General features: G+C 40.7%; 1 protein-coding gene across 1 annotated transcript in view; it reads right to left on the reverse strand.

Moving 5' to 3' along the window:
* Nucleotides 1-3,991: 3,991 nt before the first annotated feature.
* The window catches only part of LOC132816192 (electrogenic aspartate/glutamate antiporter SLC25A13, mitochondrial), a 187,810-nt gene continuing 165,425 nt past the window's right edge, over nt 3,992-26,376 (reverse strand). Inside the window, exons 16-17 of the mRNA XM_060825688.1 lie at nt 26,226-26,313; nt 3,992-4,305 (exon numbers count right to left, since the gene is read on the reverse strand). Of these exons, the coding sequence (XP_060681671.1) occupies nt 4,149-4,305; nt 26,226-26,313 (245 nt within the window). The 3' untranslated portion in view covers nt 3,992-4,148. The remainder of the gene's footprint in view (nt 4,306-26,225; nt 26,314-26,376) is intronic.

Below are 26,376 nucleotides of genomic sequence, written 5' to 3' on the forward strand. Positions count from 1 at the left end.
GCTCGGGCTGGAGTGTCAGAGGCTGAGGGGTGACCTTTATAGATGTTTATAAAAACATGAAGGACATGCATAGTATAAATAGACAAAGTCTCTACCCTGGGGTGGGCGAGTCCAGAACTAGAGGGCATAGGTTTAGGGTAGATAGGGGAAAGATATAAAAGAGATCTAAGGGGAAACTTTTTCACACACAGGGTGGGTACGTGTATGGAATGAGCTGACCGAGGCAGTGGTGAAGGCTAGTACAATTGCAACATTTAAAAGGCATTTGGATGGGTATATGAATAGGAAGGGTTTGGAGGGATATGAGCCAGGTGCTGGCAGGTGGGACTAGATTGGGTTGGGATATCTGGTCAGCATGGACGAGTTGGACTAAAGTCTGTTTCCGTTCTGTACATCTCTGTGACTCTATGAGCATACTTGTCAACAAAATACTATTTGTAGTTTGAACACTGCAGGACAAGTGACACACAAATCTACTTCACAATTTAAACTGCAGCCTCTCAGAAGCGGATGTTGCTGATGCAAGATTAGATTAATTCTATTGATGTAAGTATTTTCATCCAGCAAGGATTGCTGTTATTTTTGTTTTAATTCCACAGTGCTGCAGGAATGTTAATGTATAATTAAAATCAAATGTTGTAGGAAATCAGAACAAGTATGTCTTACGACAGTTTGATCATGTCAAGAATATGCTGTCAGATCTATAGAGAAGTTTGTATGGGTTATATTTTAGGTCTTTGAAAAGTATGCCTATTTGCTAAGTTTAGAATGCTTTAAACTGAAGTCTAACAATATATTAGTGTAATTTGCATTTTCTAATTGTTCTACTGAATTATCAAAATGCAAGCAACTTTCCTCTACTTGTATAATCAGCTTGCCTCAGCAATAACTTCCATTAAGAAATATCTAGTTGTACTTTATGCTCTCTTTTCATTCCAAAAAAAATAACAGCTCATGTTTTACACCGCATACTGTTAGTCGAAAGTACTATGGTAGATGAAGTTTTTTCAGTGTATTTATGGCTTCAGTAGCACTAGCTTGCCACCAAATTTGAACTTGACTCATGGTGGGGTAAAGTGCCATATCAAGTGACCAATATGAGGCTTTTAGACTGTAAAGTTCAATCATGGTCATCTCTTAACACAGGAATTGTTTCAAGATAAATAGTAACGGTTCATTGATGACCCATTTACTTGAGTCAATATTTTGGGTTTTGTTCCCATTTTAGGATTTGATAATCTGGTCAACTTCTGTTTGTGGAACATAGCTGGTCAGTTCACGGCAGTAAACTTTGCTTACATACCAGCATTGATTGCATTTGAAATGCAATTAATTGACTGTGGAATATCCTGACGGTGTACCGAAATGTGATGCAATTTTTAAAAAATTTACTATCTCAGCTCAACTCACAACTGAAACTGGTATTTCTGGTCCTTTAGCTCGACTGTACACCAACTGGCACCAGATCTTCCAGGTGCAAATGTGCATCAGGACTCCTCAAATCCCAAAGAATTGACTGAGGTAATTACATTATTATTGAAGCGCATGGCATTCAGGCAATTTCTGAAAGTAAAACAAGTCTCCAATTCTAAGGTGAAGTCAAAGACTTCAGAAGATTTCAACTCACTTACCTCCTTGGTTATCCATGAAAAGTTAGAAGAAATAACAGTAGCTGTAAGTCCTCGATAATTACACAACTGACATGCCTACCCACCCTCTCCCTCTCCTTAACACACTTTCCAACAAATCATTCACTGACCCCCATGCACGGATCTAACCTGATCAGCCAACTTCAGTGGTCCATTGGCCAACCCTACTTTATCAGGGTGGCTCCTTCTAATGTTTCTGCCACTGTGTGGCTCTTCAAGTCCATGCACGGCAGCAGCTTCTGGAACTAGAAGTCAATGCACTGTCATGCTGATCAGCATATGTGAACTCTCGGAGCAGCTAAGAGCTTGGAGGGATCATTGCCCCTCAACCATGCACCTGCTATCCCAGGTTTGATTCTAGCCTCGGGCAACTGTGTGTGTGGGTTTCCTCCCCACAAGCCAAAGATGTGCAGATTAGGTGAACTGGCCATGCTAAGTTGCCCATAGTGTTCTGGCATGTGTAGGTTAGATGCATTAGTCAGGGTAAATATAGGATAATACTGTAGGGGAATGGGTCTGGGTGGGTTACTCTAAGTGTCGGTGTGAACTTGTTGGGCCGAAGGGCCTGTTTCGACACTGTAGGATTCTATCCTTCTACTCCCTCACCCACTTATTCAAAAAGGCTTTGGACTTCTGAAAAAGATAGCAGTTATTGCTTAAAAAATGGAGTCTAGCTTCAGTGATGATTGCCCGCATTCCCCTGCGAGAATCCCTGCACTTGAAAACTTTTCCATGATTCTCCATCAGAAGACCAGCTTGAAATATTGTGGCTAAGAACTATGCCATTTTTTTTAATCTGGGTCAGAAATTGGGATTCCAGGCAGATTAGAAGATTTGGAAAGTGGTATTTAAATTAATATTCAATTGGACTCCTCCTTCAAAGAACAATTGGTCACAAGTCAACTGAACTTGTCTTCTAAAAATAGTATGATTTATCTCTATAGTTTGAATCATATCAGTCAATATCAAACATTAATATAAAGCCATAATGCTGAGAAAATGCTCAACTTGTCAAGATAGAATCCATGGAAGGAGAAATAGTTCAAGTCATTAACTCCTTCACAGAACCAGAAGGTTGGCTTTAGACCAAATTGGGGGTGGGGAAGTAGGCACATTTGTAAGTGCAACATCAGAAAAAATCATGCAAAATGAGGTTGTCAGTTCCATGATATGTTCATGCGACGTATAAGAGAGAGGAAAAGTCATCATTCTGTAGATGGTCAAAAAACTATCCAATATGGATTAGAAAGGAATGCAACCAATTAGCCATGGAGATCAGTGTCAGAAATCCAGTCTTAAAGACCTGACTACAATTTGCTCTCTGACCTCACGAGTGGCCAAGGCCAGTGAACACATCTTGCAAACTATGCAACATCAATCTCTCACAACTACACAATGCACCACAGCACATGGACAATCAGAACCTCAACCTCACATACTTAACAGTGCTGCAAGTCTCACACCCTTATATCACAACTTCGACATATTCCTAGCTATAAATATTGCAACACTCCGTGACCTCCTCTCCTGCAGGGCAAGGTACCATACAGAAGCAAAGAGCAGCAAAATATCTACTGAGGGACAGTCACGGCTGCATGCTGTCAGCCCTCTGACATGATATCTAAGAGTTTTGCAACTTGTATCACTGAGATCTTCCAGAACTGTGGAATTATATCTGTGATATGTTATCCATATACAATATATGGAAAATGGTACTATTTTATCACGAACAGAGAAGTTCATAAACAACGAGATACAAGTTTCCACTGGATACAAGAATGTTCTTGTATTAAAATGTTTTGATAAGATGTGCACAATGCTTGTAAATATTTTGTTTCCATATATTTGGCTATCATTTAAATCAACTTCGAGCATAACTGGGATGTTTAAGCAATTGCAAATCCATCACAAATGACTTAAGCAATATATTCAATTCAACAGTGAACATACTTTCAAATCTAAAATGAACTGCCCAGTTATATTTGATGTTTCAATAGTTCATTCTGAAGAAATCAAACAAAGTTTCATTAAAGTACAGATTTCATCGCTCAACAATATTGGTCAGTATTGGAATAATTCCTTGTTCAAATACAATCAAGTCATTTCTACATTACAGGTAAAATTTCCACTGATTAAAACATATTTATTTGAAGTATCATAATTTGTCAAGCATACGTTAATCCAATATTGAAGAAAAAAATTCTAATCTCAACAGTACATTAAAGTAGCAACTGGGTCTTTTCAAACAGTTCACTATATACATTAATATACATAAAACATCAAAATGTAAAAGTAAAGCTTTTTTAATAAATCACAAAACAAACAATTCATATATTCATGCATTCTGTACCCAATAACCATTTTTACATCACATCGCACAAGTGAAAGTATCTCTCAGGTTGACAGCCAGCAAAGGGCTGTAAACCAGAATACATTACCTCTTTCACTATTATATGCCACAGGAGTCTTAACGTTTTGTCTGGCTTTCGAATCATAAGATCATGGTGGATTAGAGGGTGAAAATCGTGGTAGGTAAAGTCCAAATTTGCGTTCAACTCCAGAAAATGTAGAAATGACTAATTTATATCCACCGATGTAGTCTGGATTCCTGCCAGTTAAACTAAATCTAGAATGCGGTAGTGAAATTCCAGATTTTCTGCAATTAGGAAGGAAAGTGAAAACAAAAGGTGGTAATTAGATGAACAAATATACCTTGAGTTCTAAAGCAAAACACAGTTTAAAGTGTACTACAAACATTTTCTTTAGCTTAAATATAGAAAATAAATTAAGTGAAGAGACAAAGTTCTCTCCTTAACAATAATTGATATTTTCGGGTATTGGTTAAAATTATTGGTGGGGGCATTATAAATAATTGAAAGAAAGTTGCACAGAGAAATAACATTGTTGCCAATTAGTAAGGTGAAGAGTGGTAGATCTTCGGGTAAAAAATGAGGTCTGCAGATGCTGGAGATCACAGCTGAAAATGTGTTGCTGGTTAAAGCACAGCAGGTTAGGCAGCATCCAAGGAACAGGAAATTTGACGTTTCAGGCATAAGCCCGAAACGTCAAATTTCCTGTTCCTTGGATGCTGCCTAACCTGCTGTGCTTTAACCAGCAACACATTTTCAGAAGAGTGGTAGATATTTACTTGCACTTCAGTAAAGCCGTTTTTAAGGTTCTGCCCGATAGACTAATTTAGTAAAGTTAGATCACATCGGATTCAGGGTGAGCTTGCCAATTGGACACAAAATTGGCTTGACGGTAGGAAACATAGGGTGATGGTGGAGACTGTTGTCAGACTGGAGGGCTGTGTCCAGTGCTGTTCCACAGAAGAGAAAATGTTGGAAAATCTCAGCAGGTCTGACAGCATCTGTAAGGAGAGATTCCAGCATCTCTCCTTACAGATTTCAGGTTTCAGATTTCAGCATCCACAGTAATTTGCTTTTATCTGGTGTTCCACAGGGATTGGTACTGCGTTCACATTTGCGGTCATTGATATAAACAATATGCATGGTTAGTAAGCTTGCAGATGACACAAAAATTGGTGGTATGCTGCACGGTGAAGCAAGTTATCTAAGACTGAGGAATGGCAGATAGATGGAGTTTGATTTGGACAATTCAAGGTATTGCATTTTGGTAAAAAAAACAAGAACAGGACTTATACAATTATTAAGTCAATATTAAGTTAATATTGGACTTAATATTAAGTCCAAAAGGTTATAAAGTGCCTTGTAATTCTTTATTTGAAGTTGCTTTCCTGGGAACTAACCTAAGCTTCCTTTTCACCAATTTGAATCTGCATCTCCTACTTTACTATCTTGATGTACCTCAAAGTAATGCTTCTGATTTGCATTCTCAATGATTTTTAACATTTACTATATTTTTCTATGTTCCTTTCAAGATTTGTGATTTGAGAGGATTTGTTGCTCAGGTTGTGGTTCAGGTTATAAGTTTGCTCACTGAGCTGGTAGATTTGTTCTCAGACATTTCGTCACCATGCTAAGTAACATCATCAGTGAGCCTACGGTGAAGCGCTGGTGTTCTGTCCTGCTTTCTGTTTGTGTGTCTTGGTCTGTTGTAGTGGGTGACAGCACTTCCAGTTCTTTTTCTGAGAGGTTGGTAAATGAGGTCCAAATCAATGCATTTGTTGATGGAGCTGTGGTTCAAATGCCAGGCCACTAAGAATTCCCGTACATGTCTTTGTTTAGCCTGTCCCAGGATAGATATATATTGTCCCAGTTGAACTGGTGTCTCAGCACCCAGGAACTAAGAGAAGTCGAAGAAACTCACCTATACAACATATTCAAGAACAACATGTACCTGCTAAGCATAGTCCGCCGATTCTTACACAACAAACCTAAACAAGACACAACATGCCCAGAGACTCTAGCCACATTACCATACATTAAAGACATCTCAGAGATGATGACCAGACTACTCCGGCCCCTAGGCAGCATGGTAGCCCACAAGCATACCTACATATTGAAGCAGCTCTTGATGGACCTAAAGGATCCTGTCTCAACAACCAACAGAACAAACATCACATACAAAATACCCTGCAAGGACTGCAACAAACGCTACATCGGACAGGCAGGATACATGAGCACCAACTAGCCACCATAAGACATGACCAACTATCACTATTATCCTTACACAGAGACGAAGTTCGACTGGGACAACACATCTATCCTGCGACAGGCTAAACAAAGACACATTTGGGAATTCCTAGAGGCCTGGCATTCAAACCAGAACTCCATCAACAAACACATCGATTTGGACCTCATTTACCAACCTCTCAGAAAAAAAACCAAAAGTGGTATCACCCACCCGAACAGACTAAGTCACACAAACAGAAAGCAGGACAGAACATCAGCATTTCAACGGAGGCTCACTGATGATGTTATTGGTGATGAAATATCTGAGAACAAATCTTTTCAAGATTGTCCTGCTAAATGGCTAAACAAGTTCAGTTCTTCCCAGTCCTTCCTTGTAACTCAATATTTTGATGCTAAGAATCACTGGCTTGTTGCACTAGTCCCTTTGTTTGACTGTTTTCCTCATCTCTTGATGAGGAAAACTGAATGCAGTACTCAAAGTGCAGTCTGATCTTGAACATTGTGGAGTTTTAGGATTTATTGCTCATCCCTAATTGGCATTCTTGGATACAACAGAGTGTCCTCCTAGATTATTTCACAGTTCAAAGTTTGTGCGAAGATTTGCAGCTCGGGTGCTTGTTGTAGTGGTTCTGTTCGCCGAGCTGGAAGATTTTGTTGCAAACGTTTCGTCCCCTGGCTAGGAGACATCATCCAGGAGGCTCCACAGCACTGATAATGTCTCCTAGCCAGGGGACGAAACGTTTGCAACAAAAACTTCCAGCTCGGCGAACAGAACCACTACATTATTTCACAGGTCATGCTACTTTGTTTGGAGTGACATATGCCAGATTAGTCAAGAGCAGTAGATTGACTTCCCTAAATGACATTAATGAGTCACATGAATTTTTCCAATAATCTAGCAGTTTCATGGCCACTATTAGAGATACTCTTCAATTTTCAATTTAAATTCTGTATTTGAACTCAAGACCTTGGATCACTGGGTCAGGCCAGCAGGTTACAAGCCCAGTAAGATAACCACTCCTATTAAACCTTTCTCTTTAGCAATTCTATCTCTTCCTGTTAATCTTCTGAATTTTAGGGAGTAGAACCCAAGGTCTTGTAAACTTTTATTTTATTATTAATTTTTGTAATGTGATAGGTAAAACCAACATTTAATTGCCCTTGCGAATGTGCTGCTAAGCTGCATTTTTCATTTGTTGTTAGGGTGGGAGTTTCTGAGATTTGGATCCAGGCAGTGATAAAAACAGTGACAGTGTTCACCATGGCAGATGGTGAAATTTGAATGTAATAAAAACTAGAATTAAAAATTGGCTTAATTTTGACTATGTAATCACTGTCAGTTATTGTAAAAATCCTTCTGGGTCACTAATGGCCTTTGTGGAAGGAAATCTGTCAACCTTATCGGATCTGCCCTTTACATGACTCCAGAACCTCTGCAATGAGGTTGACTTTTAACTTGCCTTGAGCTTGCTGTACCATTCAATAGGATCACTGCTGATCTGCCAACAATCCTCACATCCTCTTTCCTGTCTATGCCCCAGAAACTTTGATTTCCCCCTACTGATCAAGAATCTAAGACATAAATATACACAAGGATTTGCCTCACAGATCTCTGTGGTAAGGAATTCCAAAGCTCTCAACCCTCAGAGATAAAATTCCTCTTCATCTCAGTCTTAAATTGGTAACTTTAATTCTGAAGACGAAGTGAGGATTGCAGTTGCTGGGGATCAGAGTCGAAGAGTGTGGTGCTGGAGAAGCACAGCTGGTCAGGCAGCATCAGAGGAGCAGGACAATCGACATCTCGAAATGTCGATTCTCCTGCTCCTCGGATGCTGCCTGACCAGTTGTACTTTTCCAGCATCACACTCTTCTACCCTCAATTCTGAGACTATGCCCTCTGATTCTAGATTCATCCATGAGGAGAAAATTCCTCTCAGCATTTACCCTGTCAAGCACCTGAAGAACATGTACTTTTCATTGAGACCACCGCTCAGTGTTTTACATTCCAGTAAGTAGAGTCCAACCTGTTTGAACTTTGCTCAAAAGATCTCCATACTGAGGATCATCCTAGTGAACCTTCCCTGAACTACCGCCAACGGGATAACATGTTTTCTTAAATAAGGGGACCAAAATTGCTGTCATACTCTAGCTGTGGTCTCACCAGCACCTTCTGCAGTTGCAGTAAGACTGACTTCCTCTTATACTTCAATTCCTTTGGAGAAGGCCCAAATTTCTGTTAACCTTCCTGATCACCTGCTGCACCTGTGTGTTAGCTTTCTGTATCTGTGCAGGTATCCCCAAGTTTATTTGTGTTGCAACTTTCTGCAGTTTTTCTCCATTTAAATAATACAGCAAACATTTTATTAATCAACACCAATGTGACCAGGAGTGTGTCAATTGATTGAATATTCTAGTTGATCAACAGGTCACATAATCAATATATAAACACACGTAAGTAATCAAAATGTGGTGTGGAGTTATACACATCACTGTTATGCTTTATTTACAGCATATGTCACTTAAACAATAAGGCAACTTTGCCTTAAATAATACATACCAGCAGAGAGCCTTTTCACATACACCCTCAATTGACTACTTGGAAATTGTGGAGATTGCAATAATACAATACATTTCTGATATTTGAGGTATATACTTTTTTCTGGTTTACTGAGAGTGCTGGTTAAAATAAAGTTCACTAAACTTATCTTTTCTTCCTTCCAGAATGAACAATTGCAACTTTTGCCATATCATGTTCCGTTTGTCAATTTTTTGCCCACTTCCTTAACCTATCAATATCTCTGTAAACTGTTTGTATACCTCTCACAACCTGCCTTTACAACTATTTCTGTGTCATTTGAAAATCTGGCTACAGTACATTTACTTTCTTTCAAGTCATTAATATATACTGTAAACAAGACATTTAGACAGAAATTGTCCTGTTGGTCAAACACAGCATGGGTTCATGAAAGGCAGGTCATGGTTAACTAATCTACTGGAATTCTATGAAGACGTTACAAGCACAGTGGACAACAGGGACTCAGTAGATGTGGTGTAGCTAGATTTCCAAAAGGCATTCGACAAATGTCACACAAAAGGCTGCTACATAAAATAAGTGTTACAGGTAACGTAGTGGCATGAATAGCGGATTGGTTAACGAACAGGAAGCAAAGATTAGGAATAAATGAGTGCTTTTCTGGTTGGCGATTAGTGATTAGTGGTATGCCTCAGGGATCAGTTTTCAGACCTCAATTATTCACAATTTACCTAGATGATTTGGAATTGGGAACCACGTAGTGTGTTAAAGTTTGTGGATGACACTAAGATGAGTGGTAGAGCAAAGCGTGCAGAGGACTGTGAAACTTTGCGGAGGGAGAGATAGTTTAAGTGAGTGGTGCTGGAAGAGCACAGCAGTTCAGGCAGCATCCGAGGAGCAGTAAAATCGACGTTTCGGGCAAAAGCCCTTCAGGAATAAAGGCAGAGAGCCAGAAGGGTGGAGAGATAAGCTAGAGGAGGGTGGGGGTAGGGAAAAATTAGCATAGAGTACAATAAGTGAGTGGGGAAGGAGATGAAGGTGATAGGTCAGGGAGGAGGGTGGAGTGGATAGGTGGAAAAGAAGATAGGCAGGTAGGACAAGTCATGGGGACAGGGCAGTGTGGTTGATTGGTGCAGGTGTCCCGGAGATGTTCTCTAAAGCGTCTGCTTGGAGGCATCCAGCATTGGGGAGACTGGATGCCTCCTAGCAGAGTGCTTTAGGGAACATCTCTGGGACACTTACACCAATCAACCACACCGCCCCGTGGCCCAACATTTCAACTCTCCCTCCCACATTGCTAAGGACATGGAGTGGTGGTGAAGGAGGCCCAGGACCTCCCTCACCACCTGACGCCTGGAGGAAGAACGCCTCATCCTCCACCTCAGAACACTTCAACCCCAGGACATCAATGTGGACTTCAACAGTTTCCTCATTTCCCTTTCCCCCACCTCACCCTAGTTCCAAACTTCCAGCTCAGCACTGTCCCCATGACTTGTCCTACCTGCCTATCTTCTTTTCCACCTATCCACTCCACCCTCCTCCCTGACCTATCACCTTCATCCCCTCCCCCACTCACCTAATGTACTCTATGCTACTTTCTCCCCACCCCCACCCTCCTCTGGCTTATCTCTCCACCCTTCAGGCTCTCTGCCTTTATTCCTGATGAAGGGCTTTTGCCCGAAACGTCGATTTTACTGCTCCTCGGATGTTGCTCGAACTGCTGTGCTCTTCCAGCACCACTGATCCAGAATCTGGTTTCCAGCATTGCAGAGATTGTTTTTACCTAGTTTAAGTGAGTGGACAAAGGTCTGGCAGATGAAATACAATGTTAATAAATGTGAAGTCGTCTATTTTGGTGGGAATAACAGTAAAAAAGACTATTATTTGAATGGTAAAAAAATTGAAGACTGTTGCTGTGCAGATGGCCCTGCATGAATCACAGAAGGTTGCTTGGTCTGCAGTTGCAACATGGAATTAAGAAAGCAATGGAATTTTGTCCTTCATTGCTAAAGGGATTAAGTTGAAAAGAAGGAGGTTATGTTGCAACTATATAGGGTACTGCCTTCAGTTTTGGTCTCTGAGAAACATACTGTCACTAGAGGAGGTTCATAAGGTTGAATCTGGAGTTTGGGGGTTGGCTTACGAGGTGAGACTGAGTAGAGTGGGATTATATTCATTGGAATTTAGAAGAATGAGGGACGATCTTTATAGAAACATATAAAATTATGAAGGGAATAGATAAGATAGAAGTAGAGACGATGTTTCCACTGGGGGGGGGAGAGGGGGGTGAAACTAGGACAAGGGTACAAAGTCTCGAAATTAGGGGAGCAGATTTAGGACTGAATTTGAAAGGGAACATCCTCAAGATTGTGCATTTGGCATTCTATGACCACTGAAATAGTTGAGACTTCTTCATTGAATGTTTTAAAGCTAAGATAGATACTTTTTGAACAGTAAAGAAATTAATGGCTATGGTGAGAGGGCAGGTAAGTGGAGCTGAGGCCATGAGAAGATCAGCCATGATCTTAGTGAATGGCAAAATGGGTTCAAAGGGCCAGATGACCTACTCCTGCTCCTAGTTCTTATGTTCTAATGTCCTAAATAGTTGTTGTCCCAGCACTGATCCTGTGAAACCCCACTGGTCACAGGTAGCCAACACGAAAAAGATCACCTTATTCCTATTTGATGTTTCCTGCTAATTAGCCTATTCTCTTTCCATACTAATATACTACCTCGAACATTATATTATAATTTTTTGAAATTCCTTGTCAAACACCTTCTGGAAGTCCAAATACAACATCTACTGATCCTTCTCCATCCACTTTGATTGAGACTTCTTTGAAAAACTCTAATGGGGATGGACACACTTGAAATGTGGAGCTTATTCAAGGACAAGCTACTGCGGGTCCTTGATAAGTATATCCCTATCAGGCAGGAAGGTAGTTGCCGAGAGAGGGAGCCATGGTTTACTAAAGAAGTTGAATCTCTTGTCAAGAGGAAGAAGACGGCTTACATGAGGATGAGGTGTGAAAGCTCAGTTAGGGTACTTGAGAGTTATAGGTTAGCCAGAAAATATCTAAAGAGAGGGCTCAGAAGAGCCAGGAGGGGACATGAGAAGTTGTTGGCTTACAGGATCAAGGAAAACCCAAAGGCCTTCTATAGGTGTATCAGGAATAAATGAATGACCAGAGAAAGATTAGCATCAATCAAAGATAATAGTGGAAAGTTATGTGTGGAATCTGAGGACATGGGGGAAGAGCCTAATGATTACTTTTTGTCAGTATTCACACTGGAAAAGGGCAATATTAGTGAGAATATTGAGATACAGGCTAAAAATCACACAACACCAGGTTATAGTCCAACAGGTTTAATTGGAAGCACACTAGCTTTCGGAGTGACACTCCTTCATCAGGTGGTAGTGGAGAGCTCAATCCCAACACACAGAATTTATAGCAAAAATTTACAGTGTGATGTAACTGAAATTATACATTGAAACATTGATTGTCTGTTAAGCCTTTCATCTGTTACAATACCGTGATAGTTTCACTTCTTTCATGTGTAAATCACAAAACCTTTTTTTAAAAAAGTTGCATTCCCGGGTTAGCTGTTAACAATGGTGATAGATAGACAATATGTTGAAGGTGTTGGCCCCCTGTGTTCTCTGTCTATGCCATGATGTTTACATTGATTCTAATCTAAAAAGTGAGATAATGGGGTTTTACATGAATGCTTACAGTTTTTGAGCAAAGTACAATGTAACCCTGCAAGAACAAATTTGTTGCTCCGAAAGCTAGTGTGCTTCCAATTAAACCTGGTGTTGTGTGTTTTTTAACTTTAAACACCCCAGTCCAACACCAGCATCTCCAAATCATGAGATACTGGCTGTAAGACTACATGGGATTGAGGTTCACAAAGAGCAGGTTTTAGCAATGTTGGAAGATCTGAAAATAGATAAGACCCCTGGGCCGGATGGATTTATCCTCAGATTCCCTGGGAAGCTGGGGGGAAATTGCTGAGCCTTTGGCTTCGATCTTTATGTCATCATTGTCGACAGGAGTAGTGCCAGAAGACTGGAGGATAGCAAACGCTGTTCCCTTGTTTAAGAAGAAGAGTCGGGATAACCCTGGTAATTATAGGCCAGTGAGCTTTACTTTGGTTGTAGATAAGATGTTGGAAACGAATATAAGAGATAGGGTTTATAATCATCTGGAAATGAATAATTTGATTAGGAATAGTCAACACGGCTTTGCGAAGAGTAGGTCGTGTCTCCCTAACCTTATTGGGTTCTTTGAGAAGGTGACAAAACAGGTGGATGAAGGTAAGGCGGTTGATGTGACATATATGGACTCCAGTAAGGCGTTTGAAAAGGTTTCACATGGTAGGTTATTGCACAAAATACAGAGTTTCAGGATTGAAGGTGATTTAGCGGTTTGGATCAGAAATTGGCTAGCTGAAAGAAGACAGAGGGTGGTAGTTGATGTGAAATGTTCATGCTGGAATTCAGTTACCAATGGTGTGCCACAAAGATCTGTTTTGGGAACATTGTTGTTTGTCATTTTTATAAATGATCTGGAGGTGGGCGTAGAAGGATGGATTAGGAAATTTGCAGATGACATGAAGATAGGCAGAGTCGTGGATAATGCCGAAGGATGTTGTGGGTTACAGAGGGACATAGCTAAGATGCAGAGTTAGGCTGAGAAGTGGCAAATGGAATTTAATGCGGAGTAGTGTGAGGTAGTTCACTTCAGAAGAAGTAACAGGAATGCAGAGTACTAGGCTAATGGTAAAATTCTTGGAAGTGTAGATAAACAGAGAGATCTCGGTGTCCAAGTGCCCAAATCCCTGAAAGTTGCCACCCAGGTTGATAGGGTTGTTCAGAAGTCATTTATTGATAGGGGGAATTGAGCTTCAGAGCCACGAGATCATGCTTCAGCTGTACAAGCCGCATCTGGAGTATTGCGTGCAGTTCTGGTCACCACATTATAAAAAAGGTGCAGAAGCTTTAGAAAGAGTTCACAGGAGATTTACTAGGATGTTGCGTGGTATGGAAGGAAGGTCTTAAGAGGAAAGGCTGAGGGAACTGAGGCTGTTTTCATGGCAAGAAGAAGATTGAGAGCTTATGTAATAGAGACGAAAAGATAATCAGAGGGTTAGACAGGGTGAACAGTGAGAGTCTTTTTCCTCAACTGGTGAAGGGGACACAGCTTTAAATTGAGGAGTGATAGATGTAGGACAGATATCAGGGGTAGCGTTTTTTACTCAGAGAGTATTAGGGGCATTGAATGGCCTGCCTGCAACTGTAGTAGACTCACCAATGTTAAAGGCATTTAAATGGGCATTGGACATACATTTGGATAATAATGAAACAGTGTAGGTTAGACAGGCAATAGATTAATTTCACAGGTTGGTGCAACATCGAGGGCCAAAGGGCCTGTACTGCGCTTTAATGTTCTATGTTCTAAATTAGTTAAACACGAATTCCCTTTCATGAAACCACGCTGACTTTGCTTCATTAGATTTTAATTTTCCAAATGTTCTGCAAAAACTTATTTCGTAATTGATTCCAATACTTTTCTAACAGTCAATGTCAGGCTCATTAGCCTATAGTTATTTGCATTTTGACTACCTTTTTGAATAGGGATGACACATCAACAGTTTTCTAATCCTCTGGTAGATCATTAGACTCCAAAGATTTTTGGAAAAATTACAACCAATGCATCCACTATCTGTGTATCCTCTCTTTTAGGTTCCAAGCCATTAGAGCCACGGAACCCACTGCCTTCAGCCCCATTCATTTGTGCAATTCACTACACCTCTAGAGATGGCAATGGTACTTAATTCCTCCTTAAACTACCTTTAGCTATAAGACAATGAAAGTGTCAATCATTCAGACTTTTTATATTATTAAAAACAGAAACTGCATCTATCTGCTTACTTACCAATTGAAGATTTTTAGAGACATTGAGGTTTACAATACAAAGAATGACTGCAGCTTATTGATTCTGTACCAGTCAGAAATACCCACCTAACTAATCTAATCCCATTTTCAGGCACTTGACCGCGAATCTTGTATGCCTTGGCATCACAAGTGTACATCTAAATACTTAAATATTATTAAGGTTTTTACTTCTACCACTCTTATAGGCAGTGGAATCCAGATTCACACCACCCTCTGAGTAAAAATCTTTTTCCCTTCACATCCCCTCTAAACCTCCTTACCTTACCTCTGGTCTCTGATCCTTGCACCAAGGGAATGTTCCTTCCCTAAGACCCTTACAATTTTACATATATCAATCAGGTAACTCCTTTGCTTAGTCTTTGCTCCGTCTATCCAATGTCTCTTCATTATTGAAAGTCTCCAGCCCCAGCAACATCCTGGGAAATCTTCTCTGCATCATCTCCAGTGCAATACATCCTCCCTATAAAGTGGAATCCAGAACTGCAAACAGTACTCTAGCTGTGGCCTAACTAATGGTTTATACAGTTTCAGCGTAAACTCCACATCAGCAAAATATTCCATATGCCTTCTTCACCATTTTATCTATTTGTTCCACAATCTTAAGGGACTGGTGGACATGCACACCAAGGTTCCTACAGGTCATTATGTGTTCCCTTGCCTTAACTGTCCTGCCAAAGTGCATCACTCCATATTTATCTGGATTGAATTCAATTTGCCAGGGATCAGCCCATCTGAACAGTTTGTCTATATCCTCCTATATCCTCTTCGCTATTTACCAATTTTTATAACATCTGCAAACTTATTGATCAACACTACTACATTCAAGTCTAAAGCATTTATAGATGTGACAAACAGCAAGGGCCCCAACACTGATCCCTGCGGAACCCAACTGGAAACAAACGTCCAGCCACAAAGCACCCCATGACAATCACAATCTAGCACTTAGCCAATTCTGGATCAATTAGCCAAACTGCCTTAGATCCCATGGCTCGTACCTTCATATCAGTATTCCAGCAGCAATGAGTACCACCTACAAGATTCAGTGCAACAAGGATCCGTACACAGTTTCTCCAAACCCACAAACACTATTATCTAGAAGGACAAATGTAGCAGAGACATGGGAACAACATCACTTGTAAGTTTCTCTCCGAGGAACATACCATCCTTACTTGGAAATATATGGTTGCTGCTTCAGTATTGTTGGGTCAAAATTCTGGAACTAGCTCCTTAATAGAATTATAGGTGTACTGGGCTTCACTCGTGCAAAAAAGCAGTGCACCACCACCTTCTAAGGGCAATGAAGAATGGGCAGTAAAGTCCATATCTCTGAATGAATTTTTTTAAAAATTGAAAACTGCTCATATTTGGGCATTATTTATGGCGCATATTTCAGGGGCTGGGTGGCTCAGTTGGATATCATTTAGTTCAGAATAATATCAGTTTTTTTAAAAAAAAACTGATCTTCATATCACTTGTTTTGTTTCCAAATACCTTATCTGTGTCATCCAGTTATTAATCCTACATTGAAAGCAGTTATTTCTATTTAGCTTATTTAACTTGGCAAAATATTCTTCATCTTTCTGTTCTCTTAAAATACCGACTTCTCAAGTCTATCATTGTAACTGTACTACTTTATCCATGCGAGTATTCTGCTATTTCCTTTGTATGCTTTCTGGAGCAGGGCTCAAAACACTTGGGGCCAGTGGACAAATTAAAATGCCGCCAAAAATAATGGGAAAATTCAAGCAATGAAAATTCAAAGAAGTGAGCAATGAAAGAAAAGTCATGAATATGTGACAAAATCTGTGAGGATCTGCTCCTTCAATCTGCTGCACCTATTGCTGATAAGTTCACTAGATTCAATTGAATCTATCAGCAGAAAATACGTTACAGTAGCTTCTGAGGCTGGAGGAGCAATGTGAAAATAAGTGGCAGTGCAATAACGTGAACAACAAAGAGGCTGCAAGGGTAAGAGAGGAATGTCTTTATTTATTAATCTATGGAATGTGGTCATCGCTGGCTAGGGCAGTATTTACTGCTTATCCCTAACCGCAGCTGATAAGTTGGCAGTAAGCTATCGCTTTGAACTGGTACAGTCTTTGGTGTGTAGATACACCCATATTGCTGTTAGGAAGGGAGCTTCCACCCTGTGATAATGAAAACTCTGCAATACAGTTTCAAGTCAGGTTGCTGTGTTGTTTGAAGGAGAACTTCCAGATGATGGTATTCCTTTGCACCTGTGCTTGTCATTCCATGTGGTATCAGTCACAGGAAGGAGCCATGGTGATTTACTGCATTTCATTTTGTAAGTGATACACAATACTGCCATTCTGTGGTAAAGGGAGTGGATGTTGATGGTGGTGCATGGGTTGCCAATCAAGCAGACTGCTTTTTCTAGATAGTATTGAACCTCCTGTTATAGTTGCACTCATCCAGACAAGCACAAAGTATGCCATCACATTGTGGACTTGTGCTTTGTACACCATGGGTTTAGATCAGAGTGGTGCTGGAAAAGCACAGCAGGTCGGGCAATATCCGAGGAGCAGGAAAATCGATGTTTCGATTCACGAAGCCTGATGAAGGACTTTTGCCCAAAACGTTGATTTCCCTGCTTCTCGGATGCTGCCTGACCTGCTGTGGTTTTCCAGCACTACTCTGATCTAAACTCTGATTTCCAGCATCTGCAGTCCTCACTTTTGCCCTTTGTATGTCATGAACAGACGTTAGAGAAATAGGAGGTAAGTTACATACTTCAGTTATTTCTTAACCTCTAAACTATTCATGGAGCTATACACAGTATTTGTGTGTTGAAAAATGTGGTGCTGGAAAAACACAGCAGGCCAGGCAGCATCCGAGGAGCAGGGGAATCGACGTTTCGGGCATAAGTCCTTCTTCAGGAATGCCTAATGAAGGGCTTTTGCCCGAAATGGCGATTTCCCTGCTCCTCGGACGCTGCCTGCCTTGCTGTGTTTTTCTAGCACCACATTTTTCAAATCTGGTACTCCAGCATCTGCAGTCCTCACTTTCTCACAGTATTTATGTAGTCAAATTCAGGTTCTGATCAATGGTAACTTCATGATTGAAAGCAGAAATTTGTATTTTCAGGACATGATCCGCATGGATACAGCTGTAAAGGGCCAACACGCTACAGAGGAGACAGCTTGCAACGCCAGGAAGCTGTGAAGATAAGAGCTTCTGAAGGACAGAAACTGTACTACTTTAGTGACTAGGCTGTAAAGGAGAGAGGAGTGGAGGAGTTAGGGGGTGCAAAGAAGAGAGATTTTGAAAACAGTTTTAAAATTATCAAATGAACACTCAGCCAAATGCAAGCCAGGAAAACCTGAAGCCACTGAGGTAATGACTTTCTTTCAAATGAATGTTGTTATGGACTAGGCCAGACTATTCAAAACATTCTTCAGCAGACAACCCAGACCATAACTTTGCAATTTATTTTGGTAAGCGTACAGTGAGAATTACCCAGAATAAACTAGCTAGGTTGACTACTAGGTTTTAAAAGAGACAGAAATGTATTTACAAAATTACACAATGAAACACAAAGAACAGAATAAGGAACCCCTCCAGAACTCAGTCTATCCAAACTAGACTTAATTATGCTGTTCAGAATATGCACAATGGTCACAATAAGCAAACCCGTTTAAAACACAGTTTAAAAAATGGAACAGATGCTTACAGATTGAAGTTAGAAGGGCAGAAAGAGAGAGAGAGTTTTCACACTGTTGAACCCCCAACTAGTTAGGGTCTGAACTGCTCAACTAGAGAGCTGACCATTCCCCTTCCATTATACAGGTCCCTTCTAAAACATGACCACTTCGGCCTTAAGTCTCATCTGTTTACATATAAACAAAGAGGCCTTTCAACACCATTTAATCTCTGTACCAAACCAGTCTAATCAGCAACGGGAGATCTTTATGACACCGTTGAAAACAAAACCGAGGACACAGTGCTCTTGAGTAAAGAAACACCGTTTAGAAAAAAGGGACCAGCTGTGTGACACCTCACCCCTTAAAAACATGACCCATCACTTCCAAAAGATGGCTTCATTTTTAAAACCCTTCAAAACTGGGTTTGTAGTCTAAACACAAATACTGCATACTAACTATAAAAACACAACATGCACAACCACAAGCAAATTGTGAACGTCCTCATATCTCATTCGAGTCTCAATAACGCATGGGCAATCATATTTTTGCGAACTGCTACATGCACAATTGCCAAATTGAATGGCTGCAACAAGCTCCATCTAAACTGTCTGGCATTTTTGTCCTTAAATTTTTCCACAAATGTCAATGGGTTATGACCAGTGTATACGATTGTCTCAGATGCATTGCTGCTAATATGAACACTGAAATGTTGTAATGTCAGCACCAACTTAATATTTCTGTTGATGAACGTGCAACTTCCTGGAAAAATACCTGATGGGTCTCTCTATTCCCTCATCATCCTCCTGTAGGAGCACCGCACCAACACCCACATCACTGGCATCAATAGCCACCTTGAAAGGCTTTGTGTAATTCAGTATGGCTAACACTGGGGCAGTGGTTTTTAGGCTGTCAAATGCCTTTTGACAGTTCATTGTCCACTGAAACTTCTTGCCCTTTTTTAACAATTCAATAAGTGGGACAGCCATACTGTTAAAGTTCGGTAAAATCCATGCAACCCCAGGAATTGTAGTCCTGCTTTCATTCATTGACGGTGTGGGCAATTCCCCAATTAGTTTTGTTTTCGCATCCCATGAGACCATTTGTCCATGTCCAATAACATTGACCAGGAAGGTGACTTGGGCGTTGGCAAATTCACTTTTAGCTTGGTTTATAACCAAGTCTGCCTTCCGAAGTCAATCAAACCAGTCCAATAAATGCTGTAAGTGTTCCTTCCATGAGTGACGAAAAATCACCAGGTCATCAATATACACCACACAGTTGGGTAATCCAGCAATGACCCTATTAGTCAGTCCCTGAAAAGTGGTTGGAGCGTTTTTCATACCAAACGACATGATTTTGATCTGATAGAGTCCATTTGGCATTACAAAAGCTGAAACTACCTTTGTTCTGTCTGACAGAGTTACTTGCCAGCAGCCTCTGAGCAAGCAAAACTTAGAAATATAAGTTGCTTGTCCCATCTTTTCAACACAGCCCTCCGGCAGTGGAATTGGATATGCATCAGTCTTTGTAACGTTGTTGACTTTGCGATAGTTCACACATTATCGTTGAGTGACATCTGGCTTTGGTACCATGACTATGGGTGAGCTCCAGTCACTGTAACTCACTTCGATTATGCCATTTTGGAGCATGCGCTCTATCTTCTTCAGAACCTGTGCCAACTTTAGAGGGTTATGCTTATAAGGGTTTGGCTTAATCAGAACAGCATCTCCTATATCTACATCATGCACAATTAGATTAATATTTCCCAGTTTATTTCCGCATATCTCCCCATGTGATAATAATTGCTCTTTCAGGTCATTTTGATTTTCTTGTGGAAGGTAACTCAATAATTTATCCTAATTTTTGACAACTTCCTCATTTTCCAATTGATTTGAGGAATGTCCAATTCAGAATCCTCTGAACTTGGTTCTTCCTTCTGTGCTGTAATCATTAACACCTTCTCCTCTTGCTTTCCTCATCAAAATAGCTTTTGAGCATATTCAAATGACACACTCTGAGATTTCTTTCTGTCTGGAGTCCTTATCAAGTAGTTCACCTCAATCAAATTCTTCTCGATTTGATAAGGTCCACTAAAACTTGTTTTTAAAAGTTCACCTGTTACTGGAAGTAACACCAATATCTTATACTCAACTGCAAAATTGCAAATTTGTGATTTCTTATCCGCTTCCTGTGTCATTGTATGCTGTGATACTTTTAAATGCTGCACAACTAACTCTCCAGCTCTATTTAATCATTCTCTAAAATTTGGCACATAGTCCAAATGGGCCGTCTCTGAATTCTGGCTTATTAATTTCTCCTTAATCAATTTTAATGGTCCTCTTATTTCATGGCCAAAAATTAAATCAAATGACTGAATTTGGTCGATTCATTCGGTATATCTCTGATCACAAAACGTACAAACGGATCTCCCTTATCCCGAATAATCCTGACCATAAGCCCACAACATGGTCTTCAGTGTTTGATGCCATCTCTCTAGTGCTCCCTGCGATTCAGGATGGTATGCAGTAGATTTGAATTGTTTTATTCCAAAGTTAGCCATAAACTCCTTGAATAGTTTGGGTGCAAAGTTTGATCCTTGATCAGACTGGATTTCTATTGGCAGTCTGTATCTAGTAAAAACTTTAAGTAATTCTTCTACAACCATTTAGATGTGATGTTGCCTATTGGGATTGCCTCTGGAAATCTAGTCGACACATTCATTATTGTTAATAAATACTTATGCCCACTTTGTGTAGGTCCCCTACCTCAAACAAAATCAATCAAGGTTCTTGTGAAAGGTTCCTCAAATGCTGGAATGTTAAAGGTGCAGGTTTTATTAGTGTCTGTTGTTTTCCGATTAGCTGACATCAATGACACGTCTTGCAAAATTCAATTACATCCTTGTGTAATCCAGGCGATAAAAATGTCTTTGTATTTTATCCTGTGTTTTCCTCACCTCTAAATGACCTCCAAGTGGTAGCTCATATGCTACTTGCAGCACCTCCTTTCTATACCATACTGGCAAAACAATTTGATGAATCTTTGCCATTTCTCACCTGCTTGAATGTGTAATCACTCCATTTCCTCATTAAGACATCATTTGTTAAGTAATAAGACACAGGGATGCATTTACTTTCTTTCTCTGCAAATGCCTTTTGATACAACTGTTTTAAGTTCTCATCTTTCTGCTGCAACTCAATCAGCTTAGCAGAACTAAAGATACTTGCATGTTTACCTATTTGATCCTTCTCTGTTACACTTATCTGATCAAAAAAAGTCTCAGATAAAGCTATGTCAGCTTCCTTATCTGTGCCTTTTAATCTCTCTTGCTTCAACTTGATCCTCTGTAATCTTGTGACCACACAATCAAGGAAAATTCCTGAATAAAGATCCTTCATTTCTTCAGTTGCCTGCGCCCCCACTGGCTTTTCAACTAGGTTAGGCAGCATGCCTACCGGTGAATCAGCTGTATCATCTGCAAGGACAAATTGTATTACTGGAGCTGAGAGTTGGTCCAGTATTCCTATCACAAATCCTCCATTCTTCTCTGGACACTCTAGCCTTACTTTACATAATGAGCGGTTTTTGTCTCATCATGGATTCCTGTTACCAATATCTTTCTTGGCAATAGTCCGCCCAGGGGTACATGTCTCCTCATCCTTCAGCATTACAGACTGAGTCGAGAGTATGGTGCTGGAAAAGCACAGCAGGTCAGGCAGCATCCAAGGATCAGGAGAATCGACATTTCAGGCATAAGCTCTTCAACAGAAATGAGGCCTCACCTCTACGCTCCCGGATTAATGAGCCTGACAAAGCTTTTCAGCATCACAGGCTGAGAGGATCCTGTGTCCCATAATATTGTAACCTCTTTACCTGCTACCCCTGGCCTATATGAATAAACTTTACCTTTGCATGTATATTTTTAAGCCATCAGGCACTTCCTCCTTAACCAACCTCTGATCATCTTGTACACTCTGATGCAGCTTTCTAGCTTCCACTGTGCTTTCTGTTACCATTCCAACAAAATTCCCAGACTTGTCCGGTTTTCCTATATCTGGCTTTCTCCTAGCCTACCAACACTAATTTTGTGTGGCCCACTTTATTTCAATGAAAATACCAGAGCTTTTTAACTTCTTTGTCCCCTTCAAGTGTTTCTTTTTACCCTGTGGTAGGTTATCCTTATGAATTTCACTGAGATCTACTTTTCCCTTTCCACATGAGGATTTCTCTTTGCCTCAATTTCTATTGCTTATGGACTGAAATTGATTCTGGAAGCCAAACCGTGTTTTATGAACTAGCTCTTCATCATCAGCCACTTCAGCTGCTGACCTTGCTGTTTTAACTCTCTGTTCTTCCACATGAGTTCACACTACTTTCTCACTCAGGTTACCTTCAGCCTTTATTTCCAGCCTTTTAAGCTCAATTTCTTTTTTAAGTGTCAGTTTCTGAAGTTCAAACACTCTCTTTGTCTCTGTTCTGCTGCTCTCTCTTTTCCCTCTCCTGCTTTTCATCATAACTTAAACTGTTTCATTTCCGCTGCCCTTTCCTTATCTCTCACCTCTAACTCAAGCTGCTTCTTTTGCAAATGAATTCTTGCCATCTCTATAGATTCTGATGGTTTCTTCAGCAAGTTTAAATGCTAAGTAATTATCTCTCCTTTCCTCACAGAAGCAGGCAGTTCCAAATCCAGTTTCTCTGCTAATTCCTGCAGCTTGGTCTTATTCACCTTCTGCAAAACTTCCAAAGTCACCACATCCACTTCCAGAAAACTTTTGGCGACTGAAAGAGCCATTACTATCCTAAGTTTTGTCTCCCCAACCAAACCAACACCCGAAATAAAGACACTAGCACCTACCACTCACTGTTTAAAATCCTGCAAAGAGCCACAGTCAGTTATGATCTAGGTCAGACCACTCAAAACATTCTTGAGCAGACAACCCAGACCATAGCTTTGCAATTTGTTTTGGTAAGCATACAGTGAGAATTACCCGGAGTAAACTAGCTAGGTTGACTACTAGATTTTAAGACAGACAGAAATGTATTTACAAAATTACACAATGAAACACAAAGAACAGAATAAGGAACCCCTCCAGAACCTATCCAAACTAGACTTAATTATGCTGTTCAGAATATGCACAACAGTCTCAATAAGCAAACCTGCTTAAAACACAGTTTAAAAAATGGAACAGATGCTTACAGGTTGAAGTTAGAAGGGCAGGAGAGAGAGTTTCCACACAGCTCACTGTTGAACTCCCAACTACTTTTGGATTGAATTGCTCAGCTAGAGAGCTGACCATTCCCCTTTCATTATACACACACATCACTTCTAACACATGACCACTTTGGCCTAAAGTCTCATCTGTTTACATACAAACAAAAAGTCCTCTTAATACCCTTTAACCTCTGTACCAAACCAGTCTGATCAGCACCAGGAGATGTTTGCGACCCCTCTGAAAAACACACAAGGACACAGTATCCTTCAGAAGAGGAAAAGCTTTTAGAAAAAAACAGACCAGCTTTGTGCCAATGTGTGGAGTCTCAAACTTAAGGCTGCATAAATTCAGGAGTCACGATGTAAGGAAACATTATAATAAACAAAAACAGAAATTGCTCGAAAAGCTCAGTAGGTCTGGCAGCATCTACGGAGAGAAATCAGAATTAACGTTTTGGATCCAGTGACCCTTCCTCAGAACTTATGGTGAGTCGGAAAATGTCAGTTTATGTGCAGAAAATAGGGTGGAGGAGGGGTAAAGAGTAAACAATGGGTGGAATAGAGCCCAAAGAGAAAGGAGAACAGTTGGACAAACAAAGGAGTGAAAAACGATCTCGCTAATAAGGTGAATAGCTATTCATGAGAACTGCTAGTGGCTAACAATGAGTTGTATATGATAAAAAGGCCTGCTATATGGGGGCTGGGGTAAAGACAGGTTGTAGGGTCCCAAGTTGAAAATGGGGTGTTGTTCCCCAATTTGCACTGAGCTTCGCTAGAGCACTGCAGCAAGCTTGAGATAGGGATGTTGGCCAGGGAACAGAGTGATGTTTTGAAATGGTAGGCAATCTGAAGTTCAGGGTCCTTTTTTCAGAATTGTGGTGACTGTTTTAGACACAAACATGGAAAAACTTTGCAAATACAGTGTAAGTCTATTATATTGTGGTTCAATATGTGAATTTTCTTATAGCTCAGAGTTCTCATGATTCCCAAAAAAGGTAGACCTTTATTTAAATCTTTGCTAATTACAAATAGTACAATATAAGTATTTATTTATTAATGCATTCCTGATTTCATTTTCTGGGCACCCACAACAATGTTATAACAGATTTCTACTTTGCTAAGGTACCAAACTGTAACAAATAATTTGCACTTTCGTAGAGCTTTTTGTGACTTTTAGACATCCCAAAGTACTTTACAATTAACTAAATACTTTAGAAAAATAGTCACAGTTGTAATAAAGGAAATGTAAAGGAGTAAATGAGTAAATAATTTGGTGAATCTAAGATTAGCATAAACTGATTCACTCGCCCTTGCCTCTGATATGTCTGCACATTCAATCAAATAGATGACCAATTAGGGTGATCCAACAGGAAGGAGATAATTTATAGGTGCAAAGGAAGATTGCTCCCTGACTGCAAACCACTCACCATGTTCCCATCCAACTGTGTAGTTTTAATCAAGGCAAATTTTATTTTTCTCATGCCTGTTTTAAGATGCCACAACACAGTCAACTCGTGTTACTGTCAAAAAATATCAGTGTGGAATTTCTGTTGCAGTTATATTCACGACTGAGTATGAATCAAACCTTGGTGTGAATACATAAACTGTGGATTCTGAGAAACAGTAATGCAAAAGCTCCATACTACAGTGGCATTGTAGGCCAGAAAATCTCATGGCAGAGGGGAGATGGTCACAGCCCTTGGGGCCTTGGAGAGAGGTAAGGGAGGAGGTGTGGGCGCAAATTTTGCATTTCTTGCGGTTGCAGGGGAAGGTGCCGGGAGTGGAGGGTGGGTTGGTCCACACCCCCCCCCCCCCCCCCCCCAACCAAGGGATCCTTACATATCCGCCACAAATTCACCTGCACCTCCACACACATCATCTACTGCATCCGCTACACCCGATGTGGCCTCCTCTATATTGGGGAGATGGGCCGCCTACTTGTGGAACGCTTCAGGGAACACCTCTGGGACGCCCGCACCAACCAACCCAACCACCCAATGGCTCAACACTTTAACTCCCCCTCCCACTCCACCGAGGACATGCAGGTCCTTGGAGTCCTCCATCGCCAGAACATAACAACACGACGGTTGGAGGACGAGCGCCTCATCTTCCGCCTGGGAACCCTCCAACCACAAGGGATGAACTCAGATTTCTCCAGTTTCATTTCACCTCCTCCCACCTTGTCTCAGTCGATTCCCTCGAACTCAGCACCGCCCTCCTAACCTGCAATCTTCTTCCTGACCTCTCCGCCCCCACCCCACTCCGGCCTATCACCCTCACCTTGACCTCCTTCCACCTATCACATCTCCATCACCCCTCCCCCAAGTCCCTCCTCCCTACCTTTTATCTTAGCCTGCTGGACACACTTTCCTCATTCCTGATGAAGGGCTTATGCCCGAAACGTCGAATTTCCTGTTCCTTAGATGCTGCCTGACCTGCTGCGCTTTTCCAGCAACACACTTCCCCAAACCTTGGACCACATGTTGCATATGGGTACATGATAAGCAACTGCTACCATATGTACAATGGCACAACAAATGTTGCATTCAAGACGACTTTTGGAACATCTTTTAAAATGAAACACTGTTACTTACGTGCCAAAATCAACAGCAAACCACTTATGCAAAATCTCATATGTCCACAAAGTAACACCAAACTGGGGTGAGGAACGGAAAACACGGGCTGTGAGAGCAAAACAAACAAAAATGGATACATGGGTCAAATCAAAGTACTTCACGTAAAAAG

The sequence above is a fragment of the Hemiscyllium ocellatum genome, chromosome 5 (assembly GCF_020745735.1).
Source record: "Hemiscyllium ocellatum isolate sHemOce1 chromosome 5, sHemOce1.pat.X.cur, whole genome shotgun sequence".
Taxonomy (NCBI): domain Eukaryota; kingdom Metazoa; phylum Chordata; class Chondrichthyes; order Orectolobiformes; family Hemiscylliidae; genus Hemiscyllium; species Hemiscyllium ocellatum.